Below are 27,676 nucleotides of genomic sequence, written 5' to 3'. Positions count from 1 at the left end.
CCCTAACGAATGCGAATAAAGCTTGGGGAAGGGAAACCCTGCAAGTGCTGTGATTGCGAGATCCGAGCCCGGCTGAGAGAGATCTGCGTTGAATCAGGTACTTGTTGATTGAGAGGTCTGAGCCCGGCTGAGGGAGACCTATGTGAACGGTTAAAGCTTTGAGAGGTCCGAGCCAGACGGAGGGAGACTCATGTGAACCTTTTGTTGAACTGTGAAATAACTTTTTTGTGAACTGGAATACGCGACCCACATTTTGAACTGCCTTATTTTTGAGAACCTGAGCCAGAGTGTTTCATCTTGTTTATGGGGGCCGCCTTACTCCGTGCTGTCAGCGTGGGGAGGAGAGCTGACTCAGCCATCTTGAGACTTTATAACACTGATTTCCCTTTGCATACATATTCCCCTTTACAGACTTTTTGTATAAGAGATAGGGCAGGCATTAGGTTTTGTTAGTATAGGCCATTTTTGATTTGACAAAGACTGACTAGGACTGTTTTTTCTTTATTATTTGATGGTAGAGACAACTCCCATCATAGCAATAGGGCAAGGAAGGAGTTTTTCCAAACCCCGAAAATTGAATAAACGTTATGAAACTTGTACCTTTTGTGTCAGTGTCATACTTGTGATACCATGCCTCCCTTATAAAATATACAAATGTTTTTGGGACCCAAGGCATCCCTTTCACCACTTCACCATAACATTTTAAAAGAACTACTGGATGAATTTACACCATATCTAAAAAAAAATATCTGCAATGCTTTGTGTCCAACTTGTTTCTTATTTGGCACAAATACATCCAGAGGTTTTCACTCTACGCATGTTCAAAGCAAGCATCTTTTTCTCTATGGGAAAATCAATGTAGTAGGCCCAAAGCAGTTTTCTTCTTTGCTTGATAACTTTTGAACCAATTGTGGAATGTGCCCCACATTTTCCAGTTTGGGGTGCTGTTCCTGAACAAGACTTTCCCCAAAATTGTATTGCTAATAACAGTGCATTCACTAGACTGATTTGGATGAAATTCCCCATGAAGAAATGTTTTCCTGAGCCCCACCAACCTGGACACTTTGGGAAAAATAGGTGAAAAAGTTATTAAGAACTATTCCCATTTATTTTCTCGTAGAGAAAAAGTGCATTGATTGAACACCATAGCACAATAAAAGCGGTTGTTTGTGATATTAGTGTTTTAAAAACAATGTTTAGCAGAAATTACTTTGAAAAAATAAAGAGTGCTTAAATATTGTGCACTGATCAAAGTAATGGCACGTTTAAAAATATTGTTCGTAAAAACACCGTTGGAAACCAACAATGTTCTGGAAGATGCGAAATCAAATACTTGTTATTTTTTGAAGCCCTAATTATAATGAACAGATACATATTACAGATTAAACAAACAGTGAAACTAAAAACCATGTGCATATGTGTAACTGTCTTCTTACACAGACGACATAAGTATCACACCACTTCAGCCTGAGTGAGGCATCAGCTCCAGTAAGTAAGATGTCTGAACTCTTTAGCCAGCTACATTTCCAAAGATAATTGAGTGAAAGGCAGAATTTCGGGTCAGGGTAAATAAAGCACACAGAATAGCTACTTATACTACGTGGTAAACTCTGGAAGGATAGACGCACTGCCTTATCTACAGTGTTGCTTTTAACTTAAAATATTTAGAGAATGCATGTTAATGTTCGTTGTGCCTTCAGTACATGGTACGCAAAAAATGTAAATTGTATATTGTCACTTTAGTACAAAACGGCAAAAATGTAACTCATTGTTAAATCAGCAGCTTTTATTTGTGCACTGTTTTTTCAACCAGGTTTTCACTGGCTACCCACAAATGCTTGGTGGATTTGGATCAAATAAGAAAAACCTGGGCACAAAGTGCAGATGTGCCTTTTGCTGGTTTTGGCATAAATCTGTCTAGTATTTTTTCAATATTCAGTGGAGGAGAGGGTGTCGACTGAGCACGAAAAACATATCTCCCATTATGCTTTGCAGCAGAGAGGCTTTTCAGAAATGAAAAACTAACATTTATTTTATGCCCAATGCTTGGGCTTGCTGCAGTAATACCAAGTGAAGCCGAAAATGAAAAGAGCTAAAAATGCTATTTGGATGAGGCCAGATGTGGGAAGGGGGGAGACGTCAACACGTTAAGTGGGGGAGTTGGGGAGCCCATTTAGGAAACAATATTTCAGCTGAAAATTATCACGGGAATGGGAAGAGGGGAAAAAAGTCACTTGCACAGTCTTTTAAACCTGCAAAGATCACATTTACTGGGCAGGGGGTAAAGGGTCTTGAGAAGAATTGTTGCACATGCCACAACCATAGCCAGTGGAATATAATGTGGACCCTGAGACCATCAGCTTGGCTGGTGGGCCACTGGAAATGCCCGAAGGGCAGTGGCTCCTGAAGTCACTAGGGAGTTATGCGCCTTTGCTGGTAGGCCAAGGCCACTGACTAGTGGCCTTCCCAGTTAAAATCATTTGTGCAACATGTAAAGTGGCTACAGCAGAAGGCCATGGTTTGTTGGCCCCAAATAAACTATAGTATAACAAAAGCATATAAAACAACATCATGGGGACTTTAACAGTGTGGAGGGCACAAGATAAGATGGTCTAAACTTCCCACATCTGTTAATTTCAAGTATTTTTTGCAATAAATCTTATCACCTTAACTCTCTCTTTACCAACTTTTTTTTTCCAATGAATACATATATATAGTATTAAAATAAATTCTCACATCACAAATATTTATCATAAAACACAAGTAAGTTCATTTAAATTGGCAACCTTAAAGTCAATAAGCTGGTTTACATGGTTAATGTGGATAGCAACAGTGGCTGTGCAAGATGCAGATAAAGGGCCCCTAGTGTTGCTTCCCAATGTGAGGTTTTCAGGCAAATCCATAGCAATTTTGCATGATTGACTGCAGACCCTTTATTCATAATGCAATAGCTAAAGGAGGAAATAACGTCTGCACGTGTACTCAATGTCCTACCTCTCAGTCATAGAACCCTCCAATGCACTATTTGGTATTTTACTGGCAATTCATTCCAGTGGCGTTCTTAACAATAATTTTGGGTGCAGTTGATGACAATGTCCACACAGCATAGTTTGCACCGAATTTATTTCACAGGTTTCAGTACTATAAATACAGTTTTTCGTTTAGATCTAATGCTAAAACATTATAGAATTTTTAATGAAAAGGCACAAGCTATTTTACACATTAAAATAAAACACATTTAAAAAAGAATATAAAATGGAAAGTAGAAGCACTGAACTGCAGCAATGCCTTATCATTGTCCTTGCTCTTGAAAATCTATAGTTTCTTCACACCAATAACTGCGTAGCATCTAGGAGATTTAACTGGATCAAATAACTGCACCAATCCAGACCACGCCATGTTGTCCTGGAAATAATAAACAAAAATGTAAATTAACAAAATATATGATGCAAGAGGCAGATCAATCTTGAGTAAAGAATTCATTTGTATCCCACATCTAAAGGCACATTTCTTTTGTTTAAATTGGAAAGTTGTCATTCTCTCATAAATACAAACTGTATGTGCTTAATAATATTTTCTGATCAATTACACAGTTCAGTGTGTGTCATTTGGAAGCCAACCACACACCAAACGACATTCCATGGTGGGTGGTACAGAAAATAAAAGGAGGACCAGACATACATCAAAGCCTTCCACAAAAAGAATCAACGTGGATTCATAGGTTAAATATCTACCACCATGGGTTCAATGAATGTGTTCCAACCTGTCACTTTTTCACTTTGATCTCATAGTCACCATGCACTGGGACTACTTTATTCAAACTGAGACAATTGGTAATACTATAATATTGTTACAATGTATTACCCTTTTAGTTATAGACAACGTCATCTATTTTAATTCTAAATCACTGTATAGTGACACCACTAACTCTCAAAAGTCTTTGGATCCATCAAGTTTTCCCCTCCTTTCTGCTTACATAGGTCCGGATGTAGGAGTTACTACTGGACCTTAATTAGGATCCCATGAGACAACATAAAGTGGAGCGATTGCAGCATTAAGATCCTACACCTTTAATTGTAATCCCCTTCCACCAAGTACACAACGGGACCACCATAACCAGATGTGTTGCTCCTTATGCATTCTGGCACTCAGAAAATGGGATGGAGCACCGGTAGGTAAGAGCACCACCGGCGCCTTGAGTTTTTTTCTAATTAAAATTGGTTCTATAGGTGTACTAGGGTGTTCTAGGTTCATTTGGGCATACACACCACTTATACACCTTATGTGTCTCCGATATGGAGCCTTGATGAAGACAGCATTTCAACAACTTGAGACCGCTGAAACGTGAAGTTTAAAGTTTAAAGGGAACCACCAAAACTCTATGAATTCCCATCTTTTTGAGATCTAGTTCACCTAGATCCTTCCACGTTTATCCGAATTGAATTATTTACTCTTTATACTTTTTATTTCAATTCATTTTACTGTTAATTCTTTTATGCTTCAGAATATTCACATTTGATACTTAATGGTAGAAAATTATGCCGACATTTTTTGACCCTATTTCTGAACTCTTTTCCACATAAATGTGGTTTTCTCGTCTACTTATCTAACCTCATACTGTCCTTACAAAAGAAACTAACTCACTGTTAGAATATTACTTTCTTTATGGCTATAGGAGCCGTCACAGAGCACCATATATTGTAAACATTGTTTTATTTGTATTAAACAAGTTGTTTTGATTACTCCCTCTTTAGAACTGCTGTTATCCTTGTCAATGTAACAACTACCATGTAACTCTGTGTTAATCATTTAAGTGTCTTTTCAATTCAAATCATTATGTATGAAATAATACACAATAATTGCTGAATGTCATTTTTCCTTCTATTTATGTCAGTGTTTGATTTGTTCATTAACTGTTCTAAGTGGCTGGTACCCACCTCATGATCTCTAACCACAGAGACTTGTTCTTATGATTTATCAATAGTCCAAAGAGTGAACTACTGTATGAACTTTTCTTTCTTGCCTTTTGAGCATTTAACAGAGATACAACTCCTAGTTGACATGTCAGCATTTCATGTAAACCATTGTTTCTAGCGCCTAGGAGATATGTGATATTTTGAAGTGTGGCCTCTATTCACAGTCAACATTGGGGAAAGGGTGAAAGAGCAAACAGGATGTTGTGATTGTAGAATAGGGCATGAGGGAGACAATCCAAGTGCTCTTAAGGCCGCTATGAAGAGGGTCAGAGCAGACATACTTAGCACAGAACTCCACTAATAAACAACCAGATAATGTGCACACCATACATACTGGACTCGAAGATGTCTTGCAGTTGAGATATTTTGAAGAATGCTTGTGAGCATGAAATGTACTGGAAAATGAACTGAAATTGAAAACATTAGGTATGCAACACACTAGGTTACAAAAGAAAGTCATTCCATCTGAAGATCTGTTAATCATGCTGGCCCTATATACCTATAGGGATTCTAAAGGAGATTTCCTGTAGGCGGACCTGCAGTATAAAAGAGTTCAATGAGCTTGGTGACATTCACATCCTCATGTCAACATTGGCGTCTAAAATCATAGGTATGCCATGGGTTGGGTAACAAAATTCCAATCTAAGTTTGACAAATTCTGCAGCATCTGGGTACTTTCAGGCAAAGCCCACTAATGTGGCACTCATGGCACATCTCCTGGCGCCTCATAGATGCATTTTAGAGAGCGGGACTACATTAATGTCAAGCAATGACTATGGTGCTGTGCTCATGCCAACTCCATTGGCATCAACCAGATACAATGCAGAGAGCGGGGCTACATATCTCATCTCTCTGCACTCAGAGAAGGCAAATCATGTAGGCGCCCTGAGGAGCATGCTTGTCATGGGTTGCGGGAGACATGCAACCTGTGCTGATCACAGTGATTGTATCCCTGGCATACTAGGCATCTGTGCTTCTCAGTTGTAGCATTCAGTGAAAGAACCGTTTGCTCTCTTCTAAGAAACAACTATCTTAATTTCTTACTAAAATCTCCAATGGAACGTCCTTTGGTACAAGATGTAAATTAGGTGTTAACATTTTTAAGACGATATAACAGTGCATCATCCTTTGTCCTCACTCCTCAGCTGAAACCACTATGACAGAGTACCCTGTCTGTGTTCAAGGTCATAGGGGGCCAGAAGCCACAACCATTGTGTGATCCTGGGTCCAGAGTGGGCGCATGGGGTGACCCTACCCAGGCCCATGCCACCTTGTGCCAGCACAGAGGCAGGGGACCATCAAAGGCAACACACAATTAGCTACTTTCAGAGTCAGAGCTAGTTTGCAAGGGCTAGCAACACAGTGAAGTAAGGTGTGCACAGCTGAGATCCAAAATGGCAGCAAAACTTGAAAGTAATTTGGTCTGCCTGGGCATGGGTCACGGCTAAGACCCATTAACCGCAGGTGAAATTATTTTGGACCTAATCTCATAACCGCCACCACAAGTATATTCCGCTGTCAGTACTCACAAATAGGGCAGCCCAGTGGGAGGGGCTAGCCCGGTATGGTGTAATATAAGCAGGGAATCTGATAGTGGTGTGCATTTAAGGAATTGGCGAGCAAGATGCAGAGGCTTTTGGGAGCAGAGAGGGGGTTGGCGGAAGGAGCATTGAGATAGAATTAAAATCCTGCCATAAGGAAGGAGGGGAGGAACATCCTAGAGGTTAGCAGAGGGAAGTGGAGGAGGGAATGGAGAAAGAGGCGGTTGGAGGACTGAAAAGAGAGGAAGGAAAAGATTGCTATCTAGTGGAGACTTGAAAGGAACATGAAGAGGTGAAAGTTGACAGGAGGACGTTAAAGGTAACATTCGAGTGGCGGAGGGGAGAGAGAATCAGGGAGGAGAGAAAGAGAATCGAGGAGGAGGTTGGAAGATGAGATAAAGAGGGAGATGAAAGGAAACACCAGGAGACCGCAGAACAAACCATGCCGTTGAAGTTTTGTTTTACATTCTTTTTAGTTTAGTCCAAATTTGATAATAGTCCTAATAGAACCATGTTTAACATATTGTTCTGTGTTTGCCTCGAGTTGATCCTACACAGCTTAGCTACACCCCACAGCAAGTATCAGGCAGCTTAGCTACACCCCACAGCAGGTATCATAATTCCAGGTAGACGAGCACTAACCACACATTTTGTGACTGTCTTTTAGAATTTGGTTAGCCAAACATCATTTTCAATTCTTATCCAACAAAAACAAGGCAATTGCACTTGTGGTCCTACCACGAATAGCTATGTATAGTGTGGTTAAACAATGTTAGGGTCAGGGAGCGATGAGTGACTTCAATCTTCCTACATAGCCACCAAGCAATGTTACGCTCATTCAGACGGTGGTCAAATTATCTATCACTGATCAGGGATGTCATGATTCAGGGGAAGCATTTCCTATTCTGAAGCATACCTGAATGGAAAACGGCTGCTACATGGCATGTAGAACCTGTAGTTTGAAACCCATTTGCTTTGTCCTGACTCCAACAACCAAACAATGGTAGATAAAGGTTTTGAGCTGGACTGCATAGTGGATACTACAGGACTCAAGACATTTACACCCTGTAAGGGTGCAGAAGTATGAATCTTGACACATATTTGGTGGAAGTGTTGGTCATAAACTTGTATTGATTAAACAAGAAAGAAAAGGGAGTTGGGGGAAAGGTCCAACTATCCCTAACTACTAAGAGGGGTTGCCTTGCCTCAACAAAAGAATACTATGGACCCGATCAGCATGTCCATCAAACAAAAATGTCCACCGTCCTGTGTCTAAACCTATTTTCCTCATTTACACTCTAAATCTAACTAAAGGAAAAGTGGGTGTATTCTTAATACCAGAAGTATACCTCTCTTGTTCTGGATGCTGACACCAAAGTGCAGTTCTTCTGCAAAAGGAATGTATACAGTTCAATGTTCATCCAACTTAAACATAACCCAGTTCCCTGCTCTCCTGGGGGGAACCTTGTCTTGGGTTCCTGGTTCCTTTGGTTCAAAACATAATGTTACTCAAATCCTCTGGGGAATTCCTCTTCCCCAGTCAGTAGCACAACAATTATCCTTCCCAGTCTCTTGTCAGGCCTGGTTCACTAACCTGCCAGATCTCACCATAGACTTTTCGAATAGCATTTCAAGTCTGGTTTACTCGCCTGCACGACTTGATTTCCACAACTCGATTCTCAACGGTTTCTATGTTTTTGGCTCTAGCCCTCTGATTATAAAACTTCTTGTTGGGAGTTGTGTCCTCAAACCTTATGCATTCCACTGGTGGGTTTTGCCCACTTTGATCTGGGTCCCTCCTTCGGCTTGGTGGGATCCTTGTCCCTTCTTTACCTAGTGTATGCTAGGACAGACCTGGTATACTCCCCTGCTAGGTACTGTCCAACCTAGGTTCACTCTCAATGTTCGTTTCTGCTTGTTTCTCTCTTCTCCTTTTCCCTGGTGTCCCTAGGGAAGTGTTTATCTGCTTCACATAGTTCGTAACGTATTTCAGATTCTCTGTCTCACACCCGTGTGCTCTTCGGTGCGTTTCTAGTGGGTTTATAAAGTTCGCATTTATGCCTTCTTTTTCATCCCCTTGTAATCTTTGGATGTTATTATTTGCTGTGGTATGGATACTTCTAGAGCGCACCGTTCACCCAAGGGCATCTTGGCACTAAACTGCAATCAGAAAGGGAGCTACCGGGAACTAGTCAAATTAAAACAAATAGCTTTTCAAAGATCGCTTGAATGGGAGGTGATTCTTTGTAATGCAAAGTGACCAGGGGAGTGAGTTCCACAGTTTGGTGGCGACAACAGAAAGAGCTCAACCACCAATATGTGCAAACTTAGCACCAGGGATCATGACTATGAACGCCTGGGCCGAGCTCAAGGCCGGAGCAGGAACGTAAGGATGAAATTTCAGCTGTAGTTATTCCACACCTATACCGTAGAAGGCGTGATCAACCAAGCAAAGGGACTTAAAATGTATGTGCTTGGCCACAGGGAGCCAATGCAGGTGACAAAGCACTGGTGTAGTATGGGAATATCGAGGTGCCAACATAGCCACTGTGGCCGCAGAGTTCTGTAGCACCAGAAACCAAAGACTAAGATAGGTGGGCTGCCCCAGAAACAGAGCATTATAATAATCCAAAGCAGACAGGACAAAAGAGGCAACTACTGGGGGCCCAAATTACGTAGATATAAACGGGAAGGCCCTTATGGACGATTTTAAGCTAAAGTGGACTTTCTGACACACAGCACTGATCTGTTTTCAGCCGGTAGGGTGATGGGGATTTTAAATTCCAGATCCTTCACAGGCAAAACAGGAGGAGGAAAGGGGCCATGAGTAGCGAGCCAGAAAAGAGGAGTACAAAGAGAGCGGCGGCACCTCGCTATTATCGTCATTCAGCTTGAGCCAATTTCTGCCCATCCAATCCCCCACGGCCGCCAGGCAAAGCCTAAGTCTAGACGCAGTCTCATCTGATGAGAGGTCTAGCCGCACAACGATTTTAGTATCATCAGTGTAAGAATAGCACAGTAATCCCTGGGAGAGTGAATGTAGCTGAATGTAGATATTAAACAATATTGGAGAGATGGCAGACCCTTGAGGAACACTGCAGGTGAGAGCACCGGTAGCAGAGCGAAAAGGGGGAAGACAGAGAGACCAGAAAGAAAAGAACTGAACCAGGGTAGGGCGGCACCAAAGAGGCCAGCCCCAGTAAGGCGCTCAAGCAGGACCACATGGTCGATGATATCAGAGGCGGCGGAGAGGTCAAGTAAAATAAGAGCTCCCACACTGCACCGCCTTGGTTCTGAAGCCACACATGATGTTAAACCCTGTAGGTAGAAATTGAAACACCAGATGACCAGAAGAATCACTGAGCCAAGTCTCTGTGACACAAGTAAAATCTGGAAAATGCTCATTCAGAAGGTTGCAGCAATGTGCAGAATACACGACAAGGGAGCGGACATTCAGTAGGAGGCATTTTAAAGTATACTGCAGAGAGGTCACAGCGACCAGACAAAGTGCCTCGCCTGGCACAAATCCTAGGGGATGTCTGGTAGAGGGATGCGCGAGCTGCAATAGCATCCTCCGTGATGGACTCTTCCTGCAAACATCCGCCTTAGATAAAGATCCTGTCCCAGCTCCTCGGTCGAGCACAGATAAGCTTGCCTTTAGCACCCCTTTGGCGTGCTCGTCGTGAGCGTACGCTACGCATTCACTCCCCTGGCACATAAGTGCCTGCAATCCCATGGGTGAGTGACGCGGCAACAGCAAGAATGGAAAAAAGACTTGCCAAATATGTAAAAGCAACACACCAGTCAGATATAATGTGTTTTTTACGATCACTTTAACAGAGCTACAAAAAAATCTGCCTAAAGATTGGTAGGTTTTCAAAAGCAAAAGCAAATAAACGTTGGAATGCAAGAAAGACTTCCCAAATATGTAAAGCAACACACCAATACAATATGATTTATTTTTTCCAAAGGACACAATTATATTAAAAACAAATACAATCTCTTCAAAAGAGCTACAAAAGAGTCTGCCTCAAGATCGATGGCTTTTCAAAAGCAAATAAACGATGGCGAGCTAAAAGGAGATAGCCTCACCGAATGCCGTTATAAAGTTTACAAAGTTTGCTTTATACTGCGGAGGATCCCTTTCCCCCGTTTGAGCTTTTTGGGATGTTCTTATCAGGTTTGTCAGGTTTGCAAAGTTTGCGTTATATTGCGCAAGATCCCTTTCACTCCCTTGGGCTTTTCGGGATGTTCTTACTGAGTTTGAAAAGTTTGTTTTCACAGGTTTTCTCAGTTCCCTTAATGCCCCCCTGACTAGTCTGTCCCTTTCGCTACCTTTGGGAACTCTCAGTGTGGTCTCTAGTCTCTTCGGGAGCTGGAACGAAGCTCTGCTCTTGCCACGCTCAGAATTCTCCTTCTCGCAGCCCCGCAGCTCCAGCGTCTCTCCCTCACCTTCAGCTGCCCGCATCTCTGTTCCCGGTCGGTTTTAGCAGGTCTGGCTTCCCGTGTCTCTGTCACTGATAAGATCTGCCTCACTATTGTGGCAGTCTGCGTCCCGGCCTCCAGTCTGTAGGTACTTCGGATTTCCTTTCATGCTCCTTCAGGGCTGGTTGTTGAACCACGGAATTAGTCATTCTTCCCTTTTTACCATCAGCCAGCCCTCCTGGTAGCTGTACCTCATGTGTTGGTTCCGCTGTGGGCTTGCGCCTCGTTGCTTCATCTTCCTCGTCACAGTGCCATCCTGTATCAGGTTTGGGAGTCTCCCTCTTCCTCGTCCCAGTCCTTTTTAGTGTGTCTTCTGCAAAATCATAACAAATAGGGGTGTGAGGGACCAGAGAGATTTGAGTGGGGGGTTAAGGAAGGTGGGGACACCAAAGGGGAGGATGAATAATGTGTTCTCCCAGGGCCATTGTCACCAATCGCATGAGATCCACCCACTGAGAACCACCGCCAGGGGGCCTATCGGGTAGCGCGCTGTCCTCCCTGGTCGCATGGGAAAGGGCTTCATCACCCATGGAAGATGTGACAATACCCTGGGATTCGTCACAACCACATGAGATTAACGAGTTGATAAATTATGGTTCTAATGCATTCATTATTGATAGATGAATATCGTTTAATGATTATCTACATAAAATTATGTAGACCAAATCCAGGGTAACAAAATCACGTACTCTTCCTTGATGCTTGGTTACTCGAAATCCTAACAGCACCATTAAAACTGTATTGCACCTTAGTTTTCAATTTTATATTGCATTTTCCTAGATGTTCAGTTAAAAAATGTAATCGCAATAATATTCCATTAACACATTCCATGCAGTAATCACACACAGAAACAGTCTAAAAAACATCATAAAATTATTTGCCCACGACTAAAAACAACTTTGATTTATCCCACCACATCTTGCATAAAACAGGGTCATTGGAATTAATAATCATTGACATTAAGTCCATGCAACCCTTTATATTGTTCATTCTAACATGCGGACGCAACTATTTCCTCCTCAAGTCGAAAAATGTATTGCAAATAAGTAAAGCATGCTTCGTTTCTTCACTGCAGCTGTACCCACATGAACATTTCTTATGGGTATCCAGCCAAGCAATATGGGCCTTCAGAGGCAACACATGTAACCTGGTCATCAGCATTCTCCTACTTTGCTTCGTACCAGAGCCTTTATTTTAATTATACCATTTTGAGTTCAGCTGCTGTGTACTTGCTGTACCACTTCAGAGAGGGTATTTGCTGTGGCTCCAGGTTTCACTGAACTCTATTTCCGTCGCCTTACTCTTGAGCAATGTGTTGAGCTGACCCTTCGATAGACTGGAAAGGGCTGCAATATTCCCAAACCCTCACCTGCTTAGTAAGGTTATAGTATTGCTAAAGCAGCTATACCTGTTTGATACCCCAGAAACCGTAACCTTGTTGACAACGTGAGCTAAATTACGGTTGACGGAGGACGCAGTTATCTAGGTGGAGCCTCAATAAGCAGTTCAAAAACCTTCTGTGGGCCTGAATCACAATACTGGACACGACCAACTGGTGCCTCAGGGCGTCTCCGTGGTATCAGGGTGGCAGCCCACCACCTTCCGCAAAAATGTATTCTGTGAAACTGTCACACAGCTGCTATTCACTCACACCCAGATCTCACTGCCGTGGAGCACTGAGGCCTGTGTTTTGCTGATTGTGTTCTTAGCAACACTCTATGGAATCAACCAGAAATGTTCCCACTCGAAGTCCCTGTTTATATTCGGTTTATAATCGCGTCTTGGTTAAACCCTATCAAATTCGTTATATCAGCTTTGGTCTTACATTACGAAACTAATCAACACCATTGATAAGGAGAGACAACATCCTCAATAACCTATGATAGGTACTAAGGATGATGTTTAAGAGACGGGTCTTCCTAAATGCGTTTGGTAGAATAATCAGTTGTACTGAACATTATATCATAAGGACATCAAAAAGTGTAGATGGGGGATTAATTGGATTTGATATTTGTAATTGTTTGCATTTTGTAACCTGTGTTTATAGACAGTGTGTAAAGATAAACATTAACTGCAACAGGCTGTTTTAATTTAAAACTCTATGCAAAATATCCAGTGTGCCTCTGTAACCATACACCTAGAAATGTTCTGAAACTACTCCAGTAGTGATTTCGCACATTATAACAGCATATTAAAATAATATATATCAATGTACTAGGTGAAGTACATACAATCCTGGGGCAGGTGCATGCTATATAAGTACTCCCAAAGCCCATGAAAAATAAACTAAATAAATTAACATACCTGTTCTCTGAGATAGCAAAGGCGGTCCAGGAGTATTAAAGCTTCAATACAAGGAGACAGAACAACCTTTAGCTGGAATAAAGTTCGACGAGATAAACGTTAGCAGTATTTGCAATAAACACATTTACATACAGAACATGTACTTTAGTTCTATTAGTTCTAGAAGGTTAAATGGAATAATTCAATATGTTCTCTGCCAATGACGAGAGGTGGGCTCCTGAAGTTATCAATAGGACTGTTTGACAGAGCAGAAATGTATAGGACAGAAGTTAAAGTACAAAAAAGTGACAGAGGAATGGAATTGTATTCAGCAGGATGTGCACAAAACATTACAAACCTAGCGAGGAAAAAAGGTGCTGGGGAGCAGGTGGACAACATTAGCCTTTTTTAACAAAAGCACCAGTTGCGCAAAATGCGTAAGCGGAGACGGAAATCATAGTGAGACAAATCTCTTCTATAACCGGGCACAGGGCAGAAAGGGCTTCAACAAGTTTGGTGTTGCAGGAAAAAGTGGCAGCAATTGCGTTACCAGCCTTTTTTGGCGTCAACAGAATTACCACTGTTTTTCCCACACTGCCAAATTATAGGTTTTTGCGGATTTACACACGGTGGAATTACAGTGCTGTAAATCACACGATTTTTGGAGGAAAAGTGTTGTACTCAACTCCAGCTTGTAGCTGGAGGTAAATCCACCTCTTTACCGCCCAAACAAACCGGTGAATTTACCACACAGTAATTCCACCTGTGGTAAATTGCTAAATCCCCATGGAGTCCTATGAACTCCAAAAATGGGGAATTACACCGCTCTACCACCGCTTGTATTCCAGTGGTAACTCCACAGGACCAAGTGGAGGTAACGGCAATCGAATTTGGCTATAATTTGGCAGATTTACCACAAAATGACCGCCAAACTCATAATTGAGACCAAAGTGCCAAAATCAATCTACGTTCTGCTGTGCTTAACCACGCACTAGTTTATTTATTGTTCAGCCACACAAGACCCGTTTCACAGGTACAAAAGATAATAATTTCCTGTTTGCACTGTTCTGAGAAGCAGGCTCGCAGCAGCGCACCAGATCCAGGCAAGAGGGTGGGGAATCATCTTTCAGCTGATTCAGATTCTTCTCAATCTCATTACAGAAGTGATTTTTCTTTGCTGTTCCCTGAGCCAGTTCGCGTTGTTACCTCTCCGCACCACCGGTATGACATTAACCTGGAATCTAGTTCTTTAGTCACATTTCCTTTTCTTTTCCATTCTCCTAGAGGAAACAAATATGCAAATCATGCCTGGTCTCACCGCCTGCTGGAAATAGACCACATTTACTGGGGGAACTGCACCGCATCTCTCCACATGGGGTTGTGGGGGGTTGTCAGTGGTGTGGGCGGGTCTGGGGCCTCCCTGAATATCAACTGCTGGCTGCTTTCCATAAAAACAAAGTGCATTTTGGGAACATAAGAACGACCACCAATTTATCCAACATGTCAGTGCTAGTAATTCAAGCGTGCATTCCTTCTGAGCATGCAATGCACAATCGATATGGTGCTCATTTCCTCTGTCAGAATAGTCATCCTGACAGTAAAATGTGTGCAAAGCATGAGACTTATGTACAGCTTTGGACAGATTCATTGTTTAAGTTTTGGCTTTTGAGCAAAGGAAGGACAGCTTTCAGATGCTTCGGAGATTTGCGGCAGTCTGGGGCAGAGAGCTTCCTCAACTTTCAATGCATTCGGGCCTTGTGTCTACACGGAACGGCCCTCCGACACGACAGTTTTTGTGCAGCTCTTTATTGTTCTGGCCCAATTCCTCCCCTGCTCCTACTCCAAAGGGGCAGTCCATCCTGAACTACTCTGGCTGAAACCACAAGCAAACTTAGACATATTTCAGGCGCGTTTGCTATTGAAAATGAGATGTAACTTGGGTCGCTAGGAAAACTCAGGGCCCACATCTGGGCATAGCCGTCCCACGCAGGCGGACTAACAAAACAGAAAAGCAACGGCTGGAAAGTTTTGAATTAATCCTAGCCTGTGGTATTACTGTGGGCAAGCCTCAAGGCCATTGTTTTGTTGCCTGCCATTCCGTTACTGCTTTCCAAACTTAGTGGGAAAATATTAAACAAGAAAAATAACAAGAGAAGGTGACAACATCTGTGGTACAGGCTTAAGGATGCAAATGAGAAATTGAACAAAATAAACACTTGTTACAAAAGTTGTGAGGCATGGCTTAGGTGGCTTCACTGTCAATTTGGTGACAGATGTATATGTCTATTGAAGACCACCGGTGCTGATTTGGACCAGGTGGAACATCCATAAAGTTAGCTACAGCTATAATGAAACAAAAATACATGGCAATGGTCACTTAATTTTTTTTAAACTGTATTTGCACACGGTCTTGTGAAATAGAGTGTATAGGTTTACCTTTGTGATTTGCAACACAGTCCCCTATAATTAAATTGGCTTTATCAAACAATACCCCCAAAAATGTTGAAAAGTTTTTGATAACACTTAACCAAATATTTAGATATTAAAAGAGTGAGGTGTGATTAATACGCCCCCACAAAGACATTGCTTTCTCCCATTGTCCTGAAAGACCTCTAGAAATAAGTAGACATTTGGTGTCAAACAGAAAAATTATGCACACATATTTTGCATGTCAATCATTATGTTAGGCCAGCCCTGTGTTTTAATGGTCAGTTAACAACCATTCTACTAGAAGTAACACCATTGTATGCGATATAAAGATTATCTGAAGATCTAAAGACACCTGACTTTCTAAGTAACATTTAGGAGACAAGGATACTTGTAAATTATGCAAGAACTCTTGTGCTGTTCAAGAATAACACCTCCACTGGATAGTAAGGAAGAGCATCTCCTTATTGTCATGGAAATCAGCCTAATTGGCAAAAAGTATCACCGGAGGCAGTATCTTCTCTTATGGCTCACTGGATAACAACACCTGTCACTTGCGTATTCTTCAGGACATGTTGAGAGCAACCCCAAAAAATATTTTCCACAAATATCCAGTTCAGACAATGCCATAGGCTTACAAGGTTTGTGTATAAGAGATGACAATCTCAGGTTAACAGGCAATTGAAAAGCAAGAATCCCACAAAGGAGCATATAGATACATCAAGCTGTCAAAATGCTGCTTGACAAATCAATTAAGGAATACCATAATGGTGTTAAGGTAATGCCTACAATAACTGCATCATATAACAGAGAATATCATTCAAGGTCCTGTGCAAGATCCATAGTTTTCTGGTCAGTCAGACCCAAAAATCTTAAAGTCTGGGTCAAATGTAAAACCCATCCAGGAACATACGATCAGCAAAGAAGGTATCCATCTACGCTAGGAGAACCAAGAATGATGGGCTAAGTGCGAACATGTCAAAACCTATAGATTTGGTGACATAATCACGTGTTTTGGGTTAAATGATGAAGCTGTAGTAATATTGGGGGGCGGGTGCTAAAAAACATCTATGTGATGTAGGACCTGGTGAAGGAAAAGGATCGCTTGCCCAGCCCTTCAGTAGCCTAGGGAATAATGTGTGTACCAAGGGTGAAGGGACCCTAAGAGCTAGGCACCATGATTTTCCAGGGACTGCAGGGCAGAGTTCAAACCAACTCTTCACTGGCCAAGGAGCAACACAATATTTTGGGTATGAGGAATCCAGTGCAACAACTGAGTCACCAGTTTCTACAATCCATCTTCCAAAGGCCATGGTCCTTATGTCCAGAAACAGTCAGTCTGTTCCCCTAGCAAGGCCACTGAACCAATGAAGGTTTGCTAAACCTATCATTCTGAGCCTTCCCTTGAGGTGCATTATCCACTAATAATTTCAAAGCCTCTGCCTGCCCAAAACCTTGTTGTTTGTGAAGGTCTACAAGGACAACAGTGGCCTTCATCACAAATATGTGAGAGAGCTCCAGTGGAATTTTTATTTACATCCCTTGCCAAGTGATGGGAGCCACCACTCTCGTACCCAAGAGAATCGGCTCAAAACAGCAGGACAGGCAATAAAATGACCAGAAACGGGGTCCCACTGTATACAATCAACAAATCTACAAAACTGGTCTCATATCTGGTGGTCCATTCAGCTAATGCAGTGAATGGTGAGCCGTCATGGAATCCATTTACGGGGATCATAAAGGCACTGGACTGAACATTGGTAAACACGTAGGAGAGGGGAGGCATCAGCAGAACCTAGATGTATGAGAGGCAAGATGGCAGACAACCTTCTCAACCGATCTACCCGCAGAGTCATACAAAAAATTGCAGAGAAAAATCAAAACAGCTTAGATACTGGGTCGAAATGTCAGGAACAAATTCCTAAGTGGTGCAGGCTGCACACCACATCTGAAGGCAACCAATTGAGGCAGATCCACAGGAGTATTAAAGGCAGCTGCATTGTAACCCAGGTGTGGTCGGTGGATTAAGGAGCACAGCACAAGTGATTCACATCAAGGAAGCTAAGTGAGCAGAAGACGGAGAGCAACATGAGCCGGGGTAGAGCGCTAAGGAAGTTGAATAGGGAGAGTGGAAAAAGAGACAGAAAAAAGAAGGACCTGAAAAGTGGAGTAGTTCACGAAGGAGGTGGCACAGAACATAGAGACTGAAGAGGAGCTGTAAAGACTGGTGATAAGACCAAAAAAAGAGATCTGATGAGAGATCGGAATATCAGTGGGGAGCAGAAAGTAAGAGAGAAAGAGAAAGACAGAACACAAAAAGGCAGAACAGCAGATTCTGGAATGTTGTTCGCTGAGGCAGCGGCTTGAACATGCAGCTCCTGAGCCCTCTCTGTGAAGGATATTCAAAGGATTATGAACACCAAGAAAAAGACAGAATCTACTAAAACCCTATTCCTAAGAAACCCAAACAGGCTGCGGATATGGTTAATGCTTGGGATTATAATTCAGAACATTTCATTGTTATTTGAAGTGTTTACTACATAACAAGTGTCGCCAGGCTCAGTGATTTCTCACTGTGCATCTTGTTCCCTTGTTCCTGGGATACAAGACATATAATCTTTGATTTAAATTTCCAAATTGGATTATCTGAGTTTTCTTTGTGTTTATCATGATCATATTATCTCGAGCGTATTTTTCCAGGACTTCAACATATCCCGGAGACCTTGAGGGGTTTTCGATATTAGAACGAGATCATCCGCACAAAGGAGCCATTTTATCATGGAGCTCCCTAATTTCGGAGAGTCAGAAACAGTATTCTCCAACCTAGGGCCCACATCAGATATGAAAAAGTTAAATAAGGTGGAAGCAAGTATGCATCCTTGCTTCAGCCCTCTTGATGTTGGGATGAGAGCAAATACGACACCATCCTGATTTAGTCTCAGTTGTATGGATGTGTTATTATGAAATTTGAGTTACCACTTCAATATGTTCCAAGGACACCCTTGATTCATTAATTTCTTAATTAATAATTCTCTTTGCACTGAATAGAATGCAGTTTTAAAATCTACGAAGGCTATGTATAAGGGTAGCTTGTTATGCTGATTGTGAGCTATAAGTGAATTTAAAGTGACAAGGTTGAGGCTAGTTCCCAGTCCTGCAATGAATCCGGTTTGATAAGGATCTGGTCATTTTTTTTGTCAACCATTGATTACATTTCTTGAGTGACATTTGGGCAAAAATGTTCCCGGGGCAGTCGAGCAGAGCTATTGGTCTATATGATCCAGGGTCCATTCTATCTGCTTTTTTAAAGAGAGGAATTATCGTAGACTTTTTCCATGACAATGGAATAACTCCCTTTTGCGTGACCTCATTGAAGATTTGTGCCAAAATCGCAGCCCATATAGTTGCATTTTTTTTTTAACATGCTGTGATTAAGACAATCTGGTCCTGGGGCCCGCAACGAGCTTGGTTTGGAGATAAAGAGCAATACATCTCCCTGGTCAAAGAGTATTTCATGATTCTAGCCGTGATTTCCTAAATTCAGTTGGTATTCAGGGAAAGGAGATTGGTAGACCTGTTGATAGTATTTATTCCATACATTGTCTGGAATTGAATTGGTTTGGACTGAGGCCTGAAATTTAAAAGTTGCATCATTCAATAGAAGCCAGATGCCAGCTGTTGACTAAGATGCCATACGAGTTAACATTTGCTCTCCGTCTTGTTGGTATTGTATAGCTTTCCTTTCACGGAGCCAGTTTTTATACATCAATTTAAGGTGTTTAATCTGGATTATTCTTTCCAAAATTGGAAGATGTTTTAGGGCTCTAATGGAACGTCTTAAGGTTGCTTTCCTCTCTTTTAATATAGGATTGAAAACATGTAAATGTTTATAACAGTGTTGTTGGATGTTTGTTTTTGAATATTGAACAGCTATTTCAAAGGTTTGGTCACAGTGAACAATAGCAGAAATCACCTAAAATGGTCCAAAGCTACTTTGACAGAATGTAATAATCTTTTAGCAACTCAGTGGCAAACATGTAATGTAACAGCAATGCAGGGATTCATCAAAGTCATTGTCATGGAAAAAGTCTATGATAATTCCTCTCTTTAAAAAAGGAGTTAGAATGGACCCTGGATCCTATAGACCCATAGCTCTGCTTGACTGCCCCAGGAAACTTTTTGCCCGAATGGTACTCAAGAAATGTAATCAATGGTTGACAAAAGAAAAATTACGAGGTCCGTATCAAACCAGATACATTGCAGGACTGGGAACTAGCCTCAACCTTCTCACTTTAAATTCACTTATAGCTCACAATCAGCGTAACAAGCAACCCTTATACGTAGCCTTTGTAGATTTAAAAACTGCATTTGATTCAGTGCCAAGGGACTTATTAATTAAGAAATTAATGAATCAAGGGTGCCCTTGGAACACATTGAAGTGGTTAATCGAATTTCACGATAAAACATCCATACAACTGAGCCTGAGTCAGGATGGTGTCTTATCTGCTCCCATCCCAACATCAAGAGGGCTGAAGCAGGATGTATACTTGCTTCAGCCTTATTTAACGTTTTCATATCTGATGTGGGCCCTGAGTTGGAGAATACTATTTCTGACTCTTCGAAATTGGGGAGCTCCACGATAAAATGGCTCCTTTATGCGGATGATCTCGTTCTAATATCGAAAACCCCTTGAGATCTCCGGAATATGTTGAAAGTCCTGGAAAAATACGCTTGAGATAATATGATTATGATAAATACAAAGAAAACTCAGATAATCCAATTTGGAAATTTAAAGCAGCGAAATTCAATAAGTGTCTGGGAACTTGAAAAAACAATATTACAACTAGTCTCGAGCTATATCTTTTTAGGGCTGAATATAAATAATCACCCTGCTGATTTACCGTATGATCTAAGTTTAAAAATGAAACTATCTACAACCTTGTCCCAGGCACATATTATTAAAAATAGGTATTGCACATTTTTGATTCGTTACTATAAGCAAAAAGTCATGCCAATATTACTATATGGTTCCGAAACCAAACGATTGAAGTCTCAGCTGTACTGGGACAGAATAGAAGGCAAATATTGGAAGCCATTGCTTAATTTACCACTATCTGTTCCCCTAGCGGTACTGAGACATGAATTGGGCTTAATATAGATGCATGAACACTACAAATGGAAATTATGTACCTTGCCCCGGAAATGTTTGAATGAAACGAATAATAATGGTTTATTGGCAATCATGTCAGATTAAGTTAGGACCTCTCAAAATGCTTTTATCAGTTGTTGGAAATCTAAAGTACAGGAGTATCTGCTCGAGGATGACATTTCTAATGGGTTTCTTATCACCAATCCTACTACAGCAAACATTTATGGGAAACGGATTGGATTAGGACTAGAGATCAAGGTGTTTTATATCAAGACTTCAAGAGAGATCCTTTTGCCTCAAAGCGTAATGGAGTTATCACACGCTATTTGGTAAAATCTCCCACTCTACAGCACTGAATCGGTCTCCTATGCTTTAGATTGAACCTATGGCATACTAGAGAGATCATAGTAAGATGGTATTCAATTAAGCAATCAACCATATTTTGTCGATATTGTCAAAAATCAACAGAAACCTTGCGTCATGTAATGGTACAATGTCCAAATTTAATGTTACTCAGGGATAAGTATTTCTGAAAATATTTTGAATCACATGATTTTGTTGACGAACAAAGATTATGGACTTATCTTTTCCATATTGAATCAAGGAATGAATAGGATATGCTGTTTTTAATTATCTGAAAGAGTTAACGTTGGAAGAAAATGATGACGTGACCATATAATGAAACACTAATTGACTGATAGTTAACCCATGAAATCTTAATTTTGAACATGATGAACTAGTTCTTTTAACCAACATTTTAAATAATTATTACTGTCCCATGAATGTGTTCATTGTTTTTTATGTAAAATTATGATTTTTGTAAATTACAAATGTAGTCTTTTTATAAGAAGGAAAATGTGTTCTAATTGTTAATATTTTGTAGAAGAAAATGGAAAGGTTTACATTTTCAGCCATATAAATAAATAAATAAAAATAATCGTTTCTTTTGAAGGTGGCACAGGATGTTGGTGAGGTCAAAAACTCCTTATCAGATCTCACCCAGAAGGTGTCTCAATTGGAGGGCAGGGTTACCAAACTTGAGGCAAACTCTGACTCCTTAGGGGTGGAACTATCTGGAAGTTTCAGGGACTATAATGACTTGAAAAAAAGACCTGCTCAAGAACAAAGAGACGTCTCTTGAATTGTTTCTGAAACTGCGAGGATGGAACCTGAGGCTGATTGGAGTGGATGAGACTAAAGATGAGAATGAATAAATGGCTTGCACTCTTTTGAAAATGATTACTGACTGCTGTGGCCTGGAATTATATCACAAAATGATGTGGACTTCGCATATAGAGTGGGCAAACCCTCGAGAGCCAAGCCCTGACAGATTCTGCGAACTGTGAACAGTGTAAGAGCTAAGGAGAGTGTACTGAAGGCTGCTAGGAATAAAGGCAGTATTGCATTCAAGGGGAACCCGTTTTTTATTTTTCCAGATTACCCCAAAGACATCTTTGACAAAAGGAGGTTTTTAAGGCAGCCAAGTATCTTGCGAAGGAGGTAGGTGTGAAGGTTTATTTGCACAGGGCTGCTTTTCTTGAGCTTTAATTTCCAGAGGGAGAAAAATCAACCTCTGATGCTTCTGAAGTCCTACTTTGGCTAGGAAATGTGGGCTTTTGATCAACTTCCTGGTCTGATGCCATTGAACAGTAAGGTATGGGTTTTATGGACTTGACTCCCCCTTCATGCTCCCTCGTGACACATTGTTTCATTTCAAATGTTATCTTTTTGTTCAAGTACTTATTTAGGCCGATTAATAACTTTTCTATAATATGCGTATGTCGCTGTACTTATCTGACGGTCAGCGGTCTACAGATTTGAAAGCTGACTTGCACCTTGCCTCTGTGCCCATAGCGATGGAGGGCACTCGTTGTTGTGCATGTCATCATCCATCAGGAGCTCTGAACAGCCAGAGTAAGGCACCTTGTGGCGTGCTCATGTTTGGCCGTCTCGTGTAACACCGACGTTCTGAGCAGAGACCGGAAAGGAATGAATTGTGTGGGTGTCAGGGGCTTTGCTCGCTCATCTTGCTTTTCAAACTTTTCGAATTCAGGGATTTCTCAATAATATTATTTCCATGCCATGTCAGAACAATGCTGGATGGATATTCTAGGGTTGCAGCATGTAGAGGAGGTCCCAAATAAAGCCTGCACTCCTATCGCCCATTTTGAAGTACCAGGAATGTTCACACCAAGATATGTGACGTATGATGAGCAAATAAACCAGCAGAGAGTCGTGGTAGGGCTCTGCCCAGTACCTATTAGAAGAACAGCACCTATTGAAGTACCAATACCAAGGAAACCATGGACAGTACGGTATCCATTGAGAAAACCATATCAACAAATGTAATGAAATGAAGATCGTCTGAGTACAGTTCATGAAGAAACAAAAAAGGTCTTAATGGAAGATGAATGGTGACGTCATGAGAACCCAAACTGACTCACCTATAGAGGAAATGATGGCCAGAGAATGACGAAAACACCATGAACAAGGATATTGTGAACCTAAAGTGAAAGGACGATGTCAAAATGTATGAAGTTTAAGCTGTAAGCATGGCAAAGATATTTGGCCAGTTCACATCTGTACATATGCTTGGAACCGCAAGAAAGCTAAGAAAACAGTGCGGATTGCTATGCTTAGTAGTAGAATAGTGCGGCAAGCGCCACTATACATAATCTACCTCAAACAAAGCACATTATTATAAGTATATTTCTACTTTGCACAAGAAGCAGAATCAACCCAGGTTACTAAAGGCCACATGAGAAAAGCTTCATAGATAGCAAAAACAAGAAGAGACGGCTGAAACAAAACTAAGCAGAGGCAAATCGTGCCCGGAAAGCCAAGGTCGTACCAATACAAGAGCCGGACAGTAGCTACATTTACAGATATCCTGCCTCTGAAAGGTCGAGATAAGAAGATGAAGGTAGGTGGTGGGTGAAACGAGAATCAAATATGCGAATTGATGGAAAATAGGCAATGCATGGTGTCTGAACCACGTGCCAGCCAAGCCGGACAAAAATGAGAGCTCACACCTACGCATGGCACAAGGCCAGGCAAAGATATCAGAACTTTTTCGACAGAAGATGCAGTCTCTAGACCAACCACAGTGAAATAATTGACACATGGCTACTAAAGTGATGATTGATTGTAACAATGACTGGAGGAAGGCCAGGTAACTAAGGGGCACCTTGCACCTAGCCGACCATTCTGCGTGCTGCTAAGCAAAGTGGAAAAGTATGCATATGGTCAGTGCCAACCCAATCACAATGGACAAAATAATCTAGGGTCCTATAGTTAGTAGAACGAATGAGACATCCTACTTGTAGTGACGTCTAGCACGAGTGATGTAGAGGGATGGGCATCGACGCCCATCCGATAAGAGTTATCCAATCCCCACACCCCGCTGCCATATACAGATATAGTACCTATATTAAAGTTACCTTTTCCTAACCAATAGAATTGCATTGCAACTTTTGAGTGTTACACATCGATGATGACAAGTTTTCAGTATTAATGCTATAATTTTTATGATGTTCGTTGGAGTTGAAGCGAGAAGTAAGATTGCGCCATTGCTGATATTCATAACTCCCCGTTTTTTTGTACTTGTCATTAAACTGACTACCTTTGCCAAACCGTTGAGTTGCCCTTATTGATTGGTGTTGGAGTAATAAATCTGCACCCCCATCCATCTCACGGGTGCTGCTATCTTGTCTTAAAGTGCTTCTGAGCAAAGCCCCGACTCTATGGGCCGGTTGGGGGTCTCGGAGCACAAATATGAGGATTGCACAATGTAGCAGTCTTCCCGCTGGATTTGATTTACAGTTGATGAGGACTTCATCCACTGCTTCACATTGAACGTTCCGATGGCAAAGCTTTACACTGGAACAGTGAGTTAAGAGTTACATGGGAGTCCCTGTACATGCAAGCTTTCACTTCTGGAGGATTTTTCTCAATTAATCAGTTACTTCAATGGTTTGACAGGGGCTTTTCACTATTAAAGCCATATGCACTGTTTTATGTGTGATCTTGGAACAACTGGGTATACACTGTGGGGGCAACCTTGGATTATTATGCACCACTACAATACTAGATCGCCAGTCATCGGGTGTGGGGGATTGCGTATGGGTACTTTGCAGTATATTAGTTTATCCTTAACCATTTCTCTTGCAGGTCACTCCAACCGTACATTGTTATAAATGTATGCATTTTGAGCAACAGAAGGAGTGGAAAGATCTAAATTATGAGGTGCAATTCGTGGGGTACATTGAAACGGAGATGTGTTTATGTTTGGTTAGTTTATAATGCAAGATTGACTATTTTCTTTTGGCCCTTTTTGCCAATCAGTGTTTTTCCTTGTAGAAGATTAAGGACTTTATAGAACATGGATAGGTTTTGAGAGCAGTCATTAAGAAATATAATCTTATGGGTGTGATAATGTTATGGATGTATGATTCTAGGGCAGTAGAAGGTGAGGAAAAGGTGAATTTATGTGCTGTAGAATGGGGTGATTGATGACACAGTTTGATGTCTACGCTTGGCTAATGTTATGGCTCAAGCTTACCCAACACCTTAGGGCCTTCTGCCGGTGTGCACATACTCTTGCAAAGGGTTATATGACTTTATAGGGCGTGGGTAGGATTGAGCGCACACACCATTAAGTTAAGAAAGAAGTTATGGGACCAAATGAGTTATTTATGAGGATGGATAAAGGCTGGTGGGTTATAGATCTTACAACACTTGTGACTTCTTTGCTACTAGGTCTATATTTTTAAATGTTGGTTAGATTATGCAGGAGGGATGTTTGGTTCTTCCTTAACCCATTTTTCTTACAGGTAGTCGATATTAAATACGTCTTAATGTCTATATTTCTCGTATATTTCATAATGTTGGGGTTGAGCGGGTTTGTTGGGCTGAACTGTATTTATGTACTGAGCCATGCTGAAATTGAATTGTGAGGTGTTCTAGCCAATATAACATGGCACTCATGTTCTTTCCTGACTTATAGTAACAACGAATATGGAAAAGGTTGTAGGTTGCTCATATTACTGTACTAATCATGTGTCTTTAAGCAAAGGCTATTTTTTGTTGTTATAGGATTTGTAGGCTAATTAGTGGCTGTGTTTAACCCGTGTTGTGGATGCAACTGTTAGTGTATGGACATGAAGCAAGGACAAATACAACACCTACATTGGATGATTATGCCCTGTGCTATGCTGACATTTAATGGGGTTATCAATCTGGTCAATGTACATTTGTACTCGTGTTCTTTCGTGACTTATAATAAGAATGATATGGGAAGGGATATAAGTTGCTCATACTACTGTACTAACCATACTTTTTTTTTTACAGGTCGTTGCTGAAGCAAAGGCTGTTTTCATTCATTATAGGAATTCTGATCTAATTAGTGGCTGTGCTTGACCCATGTTGTGGTTCCAACTTTGTGTATGGATTTGAATCAAGGAGACACACAATACCTAGGATGAATGGTTATTCCAAGTGGAGAGAATGTGGAGATTTGTTCAGCTGATGTGGTCCGTGTACAGTTTAGATGGATGGAATTCATGGAAACTGGTGATGGATTTATGTGGAGCATAGGAATATTTTGCAGCTATGAAGGGGATCAGGGAGGGGGTGTTTGGGTTGAATTTTGAACAAAGTATTTATATTAGGTGTTCTTTGTACTTGGAGTGGGCGGGAGAAAAGGGTTTTCGTAATGTTTTTCTTTTATAAGTGGTTGCCTGCTCAGACCGGTGTTTTCTTAAAAGATTTTGGGTTAAGTTTATTAATCTGTATATTACAGACAGGGTCAGTACCCTCTGCGAATCAGAAAGTTATGGGGACGGCAGTCATGGCTGCTGTTCAAAGAGATTTGTGTTTTATTTCCTGGAACGGAAAAGGACTAAATTGTCCTGTAAAGAGGAAACAAATACTGAGTCACTTGAATAACCTCAAATCGGATGCGTGTCTGTTGCAGGAAAACACCTTACACAAGAGGAGAGTAATAAACTACTAAAAGGATGGCTCGAAAAAGTATGTGGCCACAACAACACGATCACGTGCTGTGGCCATTTTAATTTGGAAAAATCTTGCCGTTCAAGTACAAAAACATTATTCTGATAGGGAGGCCAGGTTAATATTGCTAATGGTGCATATTCACGGTGTAATATTGACTGTGTAATATTTACACTCCTGCGACGGATGATGGGTCATTTTTCAGGTATGTTGCCCAGCAGCTATTGGATCAGAATAATTTGAATATTTTATTGGGAGGGGACTTCAACGAAGTACTGGATCCTCTACTATGCAGTGGATTAAGGTGAGAAGGCAGCCGGTCGGTAGCATTACAGGACTTGATGAGGGAATATAAACTAGTCGACACCTGGATACTTGAGCATCCTCTACTAGAGACTACAATTTCTTCTCAAGTGCGCACAGAACATACTCACAGATTGTTATGTTACTGTCGGCCGGTTTTGCAACGTCCAACTGTACAGGAGGCATAATTTGAAATATCCATTTATCAGATCACGCTCTGTAGATATGGTTATGTCCTTGTGTTTTCATACAGCAAGGGGATCAACATGGAGGATGAATACCTTGCCTTTGGAAGAGGAGGAACTTTTTGGAAAAAATCCTTAAAGACGCAAATCTGTTTGTTTAGGAGAACCAGACTGGTGAGCTAAATCAAAGGACTGTTTTGGAGGACTTTAAGTGTACTATGAGAGGTTTGTTAATTGGGTTGTTGAGCCGTCAGAAGACAAATCACGATACAGAGACCTATGACTTGGATTTGAAGATAAGAGAACTGGGACGGT

General features: G+C 41.2%; 1 protein-coding gene across 2 annotated transcripts in view; it reads right to left on the bottom strand.

The window, feature by feature from the left end:
* Window positions 1–3,106: 3,106 nt before the first annotated feature.
* Window positions 3,107–27,676, bottom strand: part of METTL25 (methyltransferase like 25) — a 1,210,930-nt gene continuing 1,186,360 nt past the window's right edge. For both annotated transcript variants that reach the window (XM_069629316.1, XM_069629315.1), the window contains 2 exons: window positions 13,307–13,378; window positions 3,107–3,405 (listed from right to left, as the gene is read on the bottom strand). In XM_069629316.1, coding sequence (XP_069485417.1) covers window positions 3,316–3,405; window positions 13,307–13,378 — 162 coding nt within the window. In that variant the 3' untranslated portion in view covers window positions 3,107–3,315. The remainder of the gene's footprint in view (window positions 3,406–13,306; window positions 13,379–27,676) is intronic.

This window comes from Ambystoma mexicanum, chromosome 12 (genome assembly GCF_040938575.1).
Source record: "Ambystoma mexicanum isolate Mex_15411 chromosome 12, UKY_AmexF1_1, whole genome shotgun sequence".
NCBI lineage: Eukaryota > Metazoa > Chordata > Amphibia > Caudata > Ambystomatidae > Ambystoma > Ambystoma mexicanum.
This window is presented reverse-complemented; position numbering and strand designations above follow the sequence as displayed.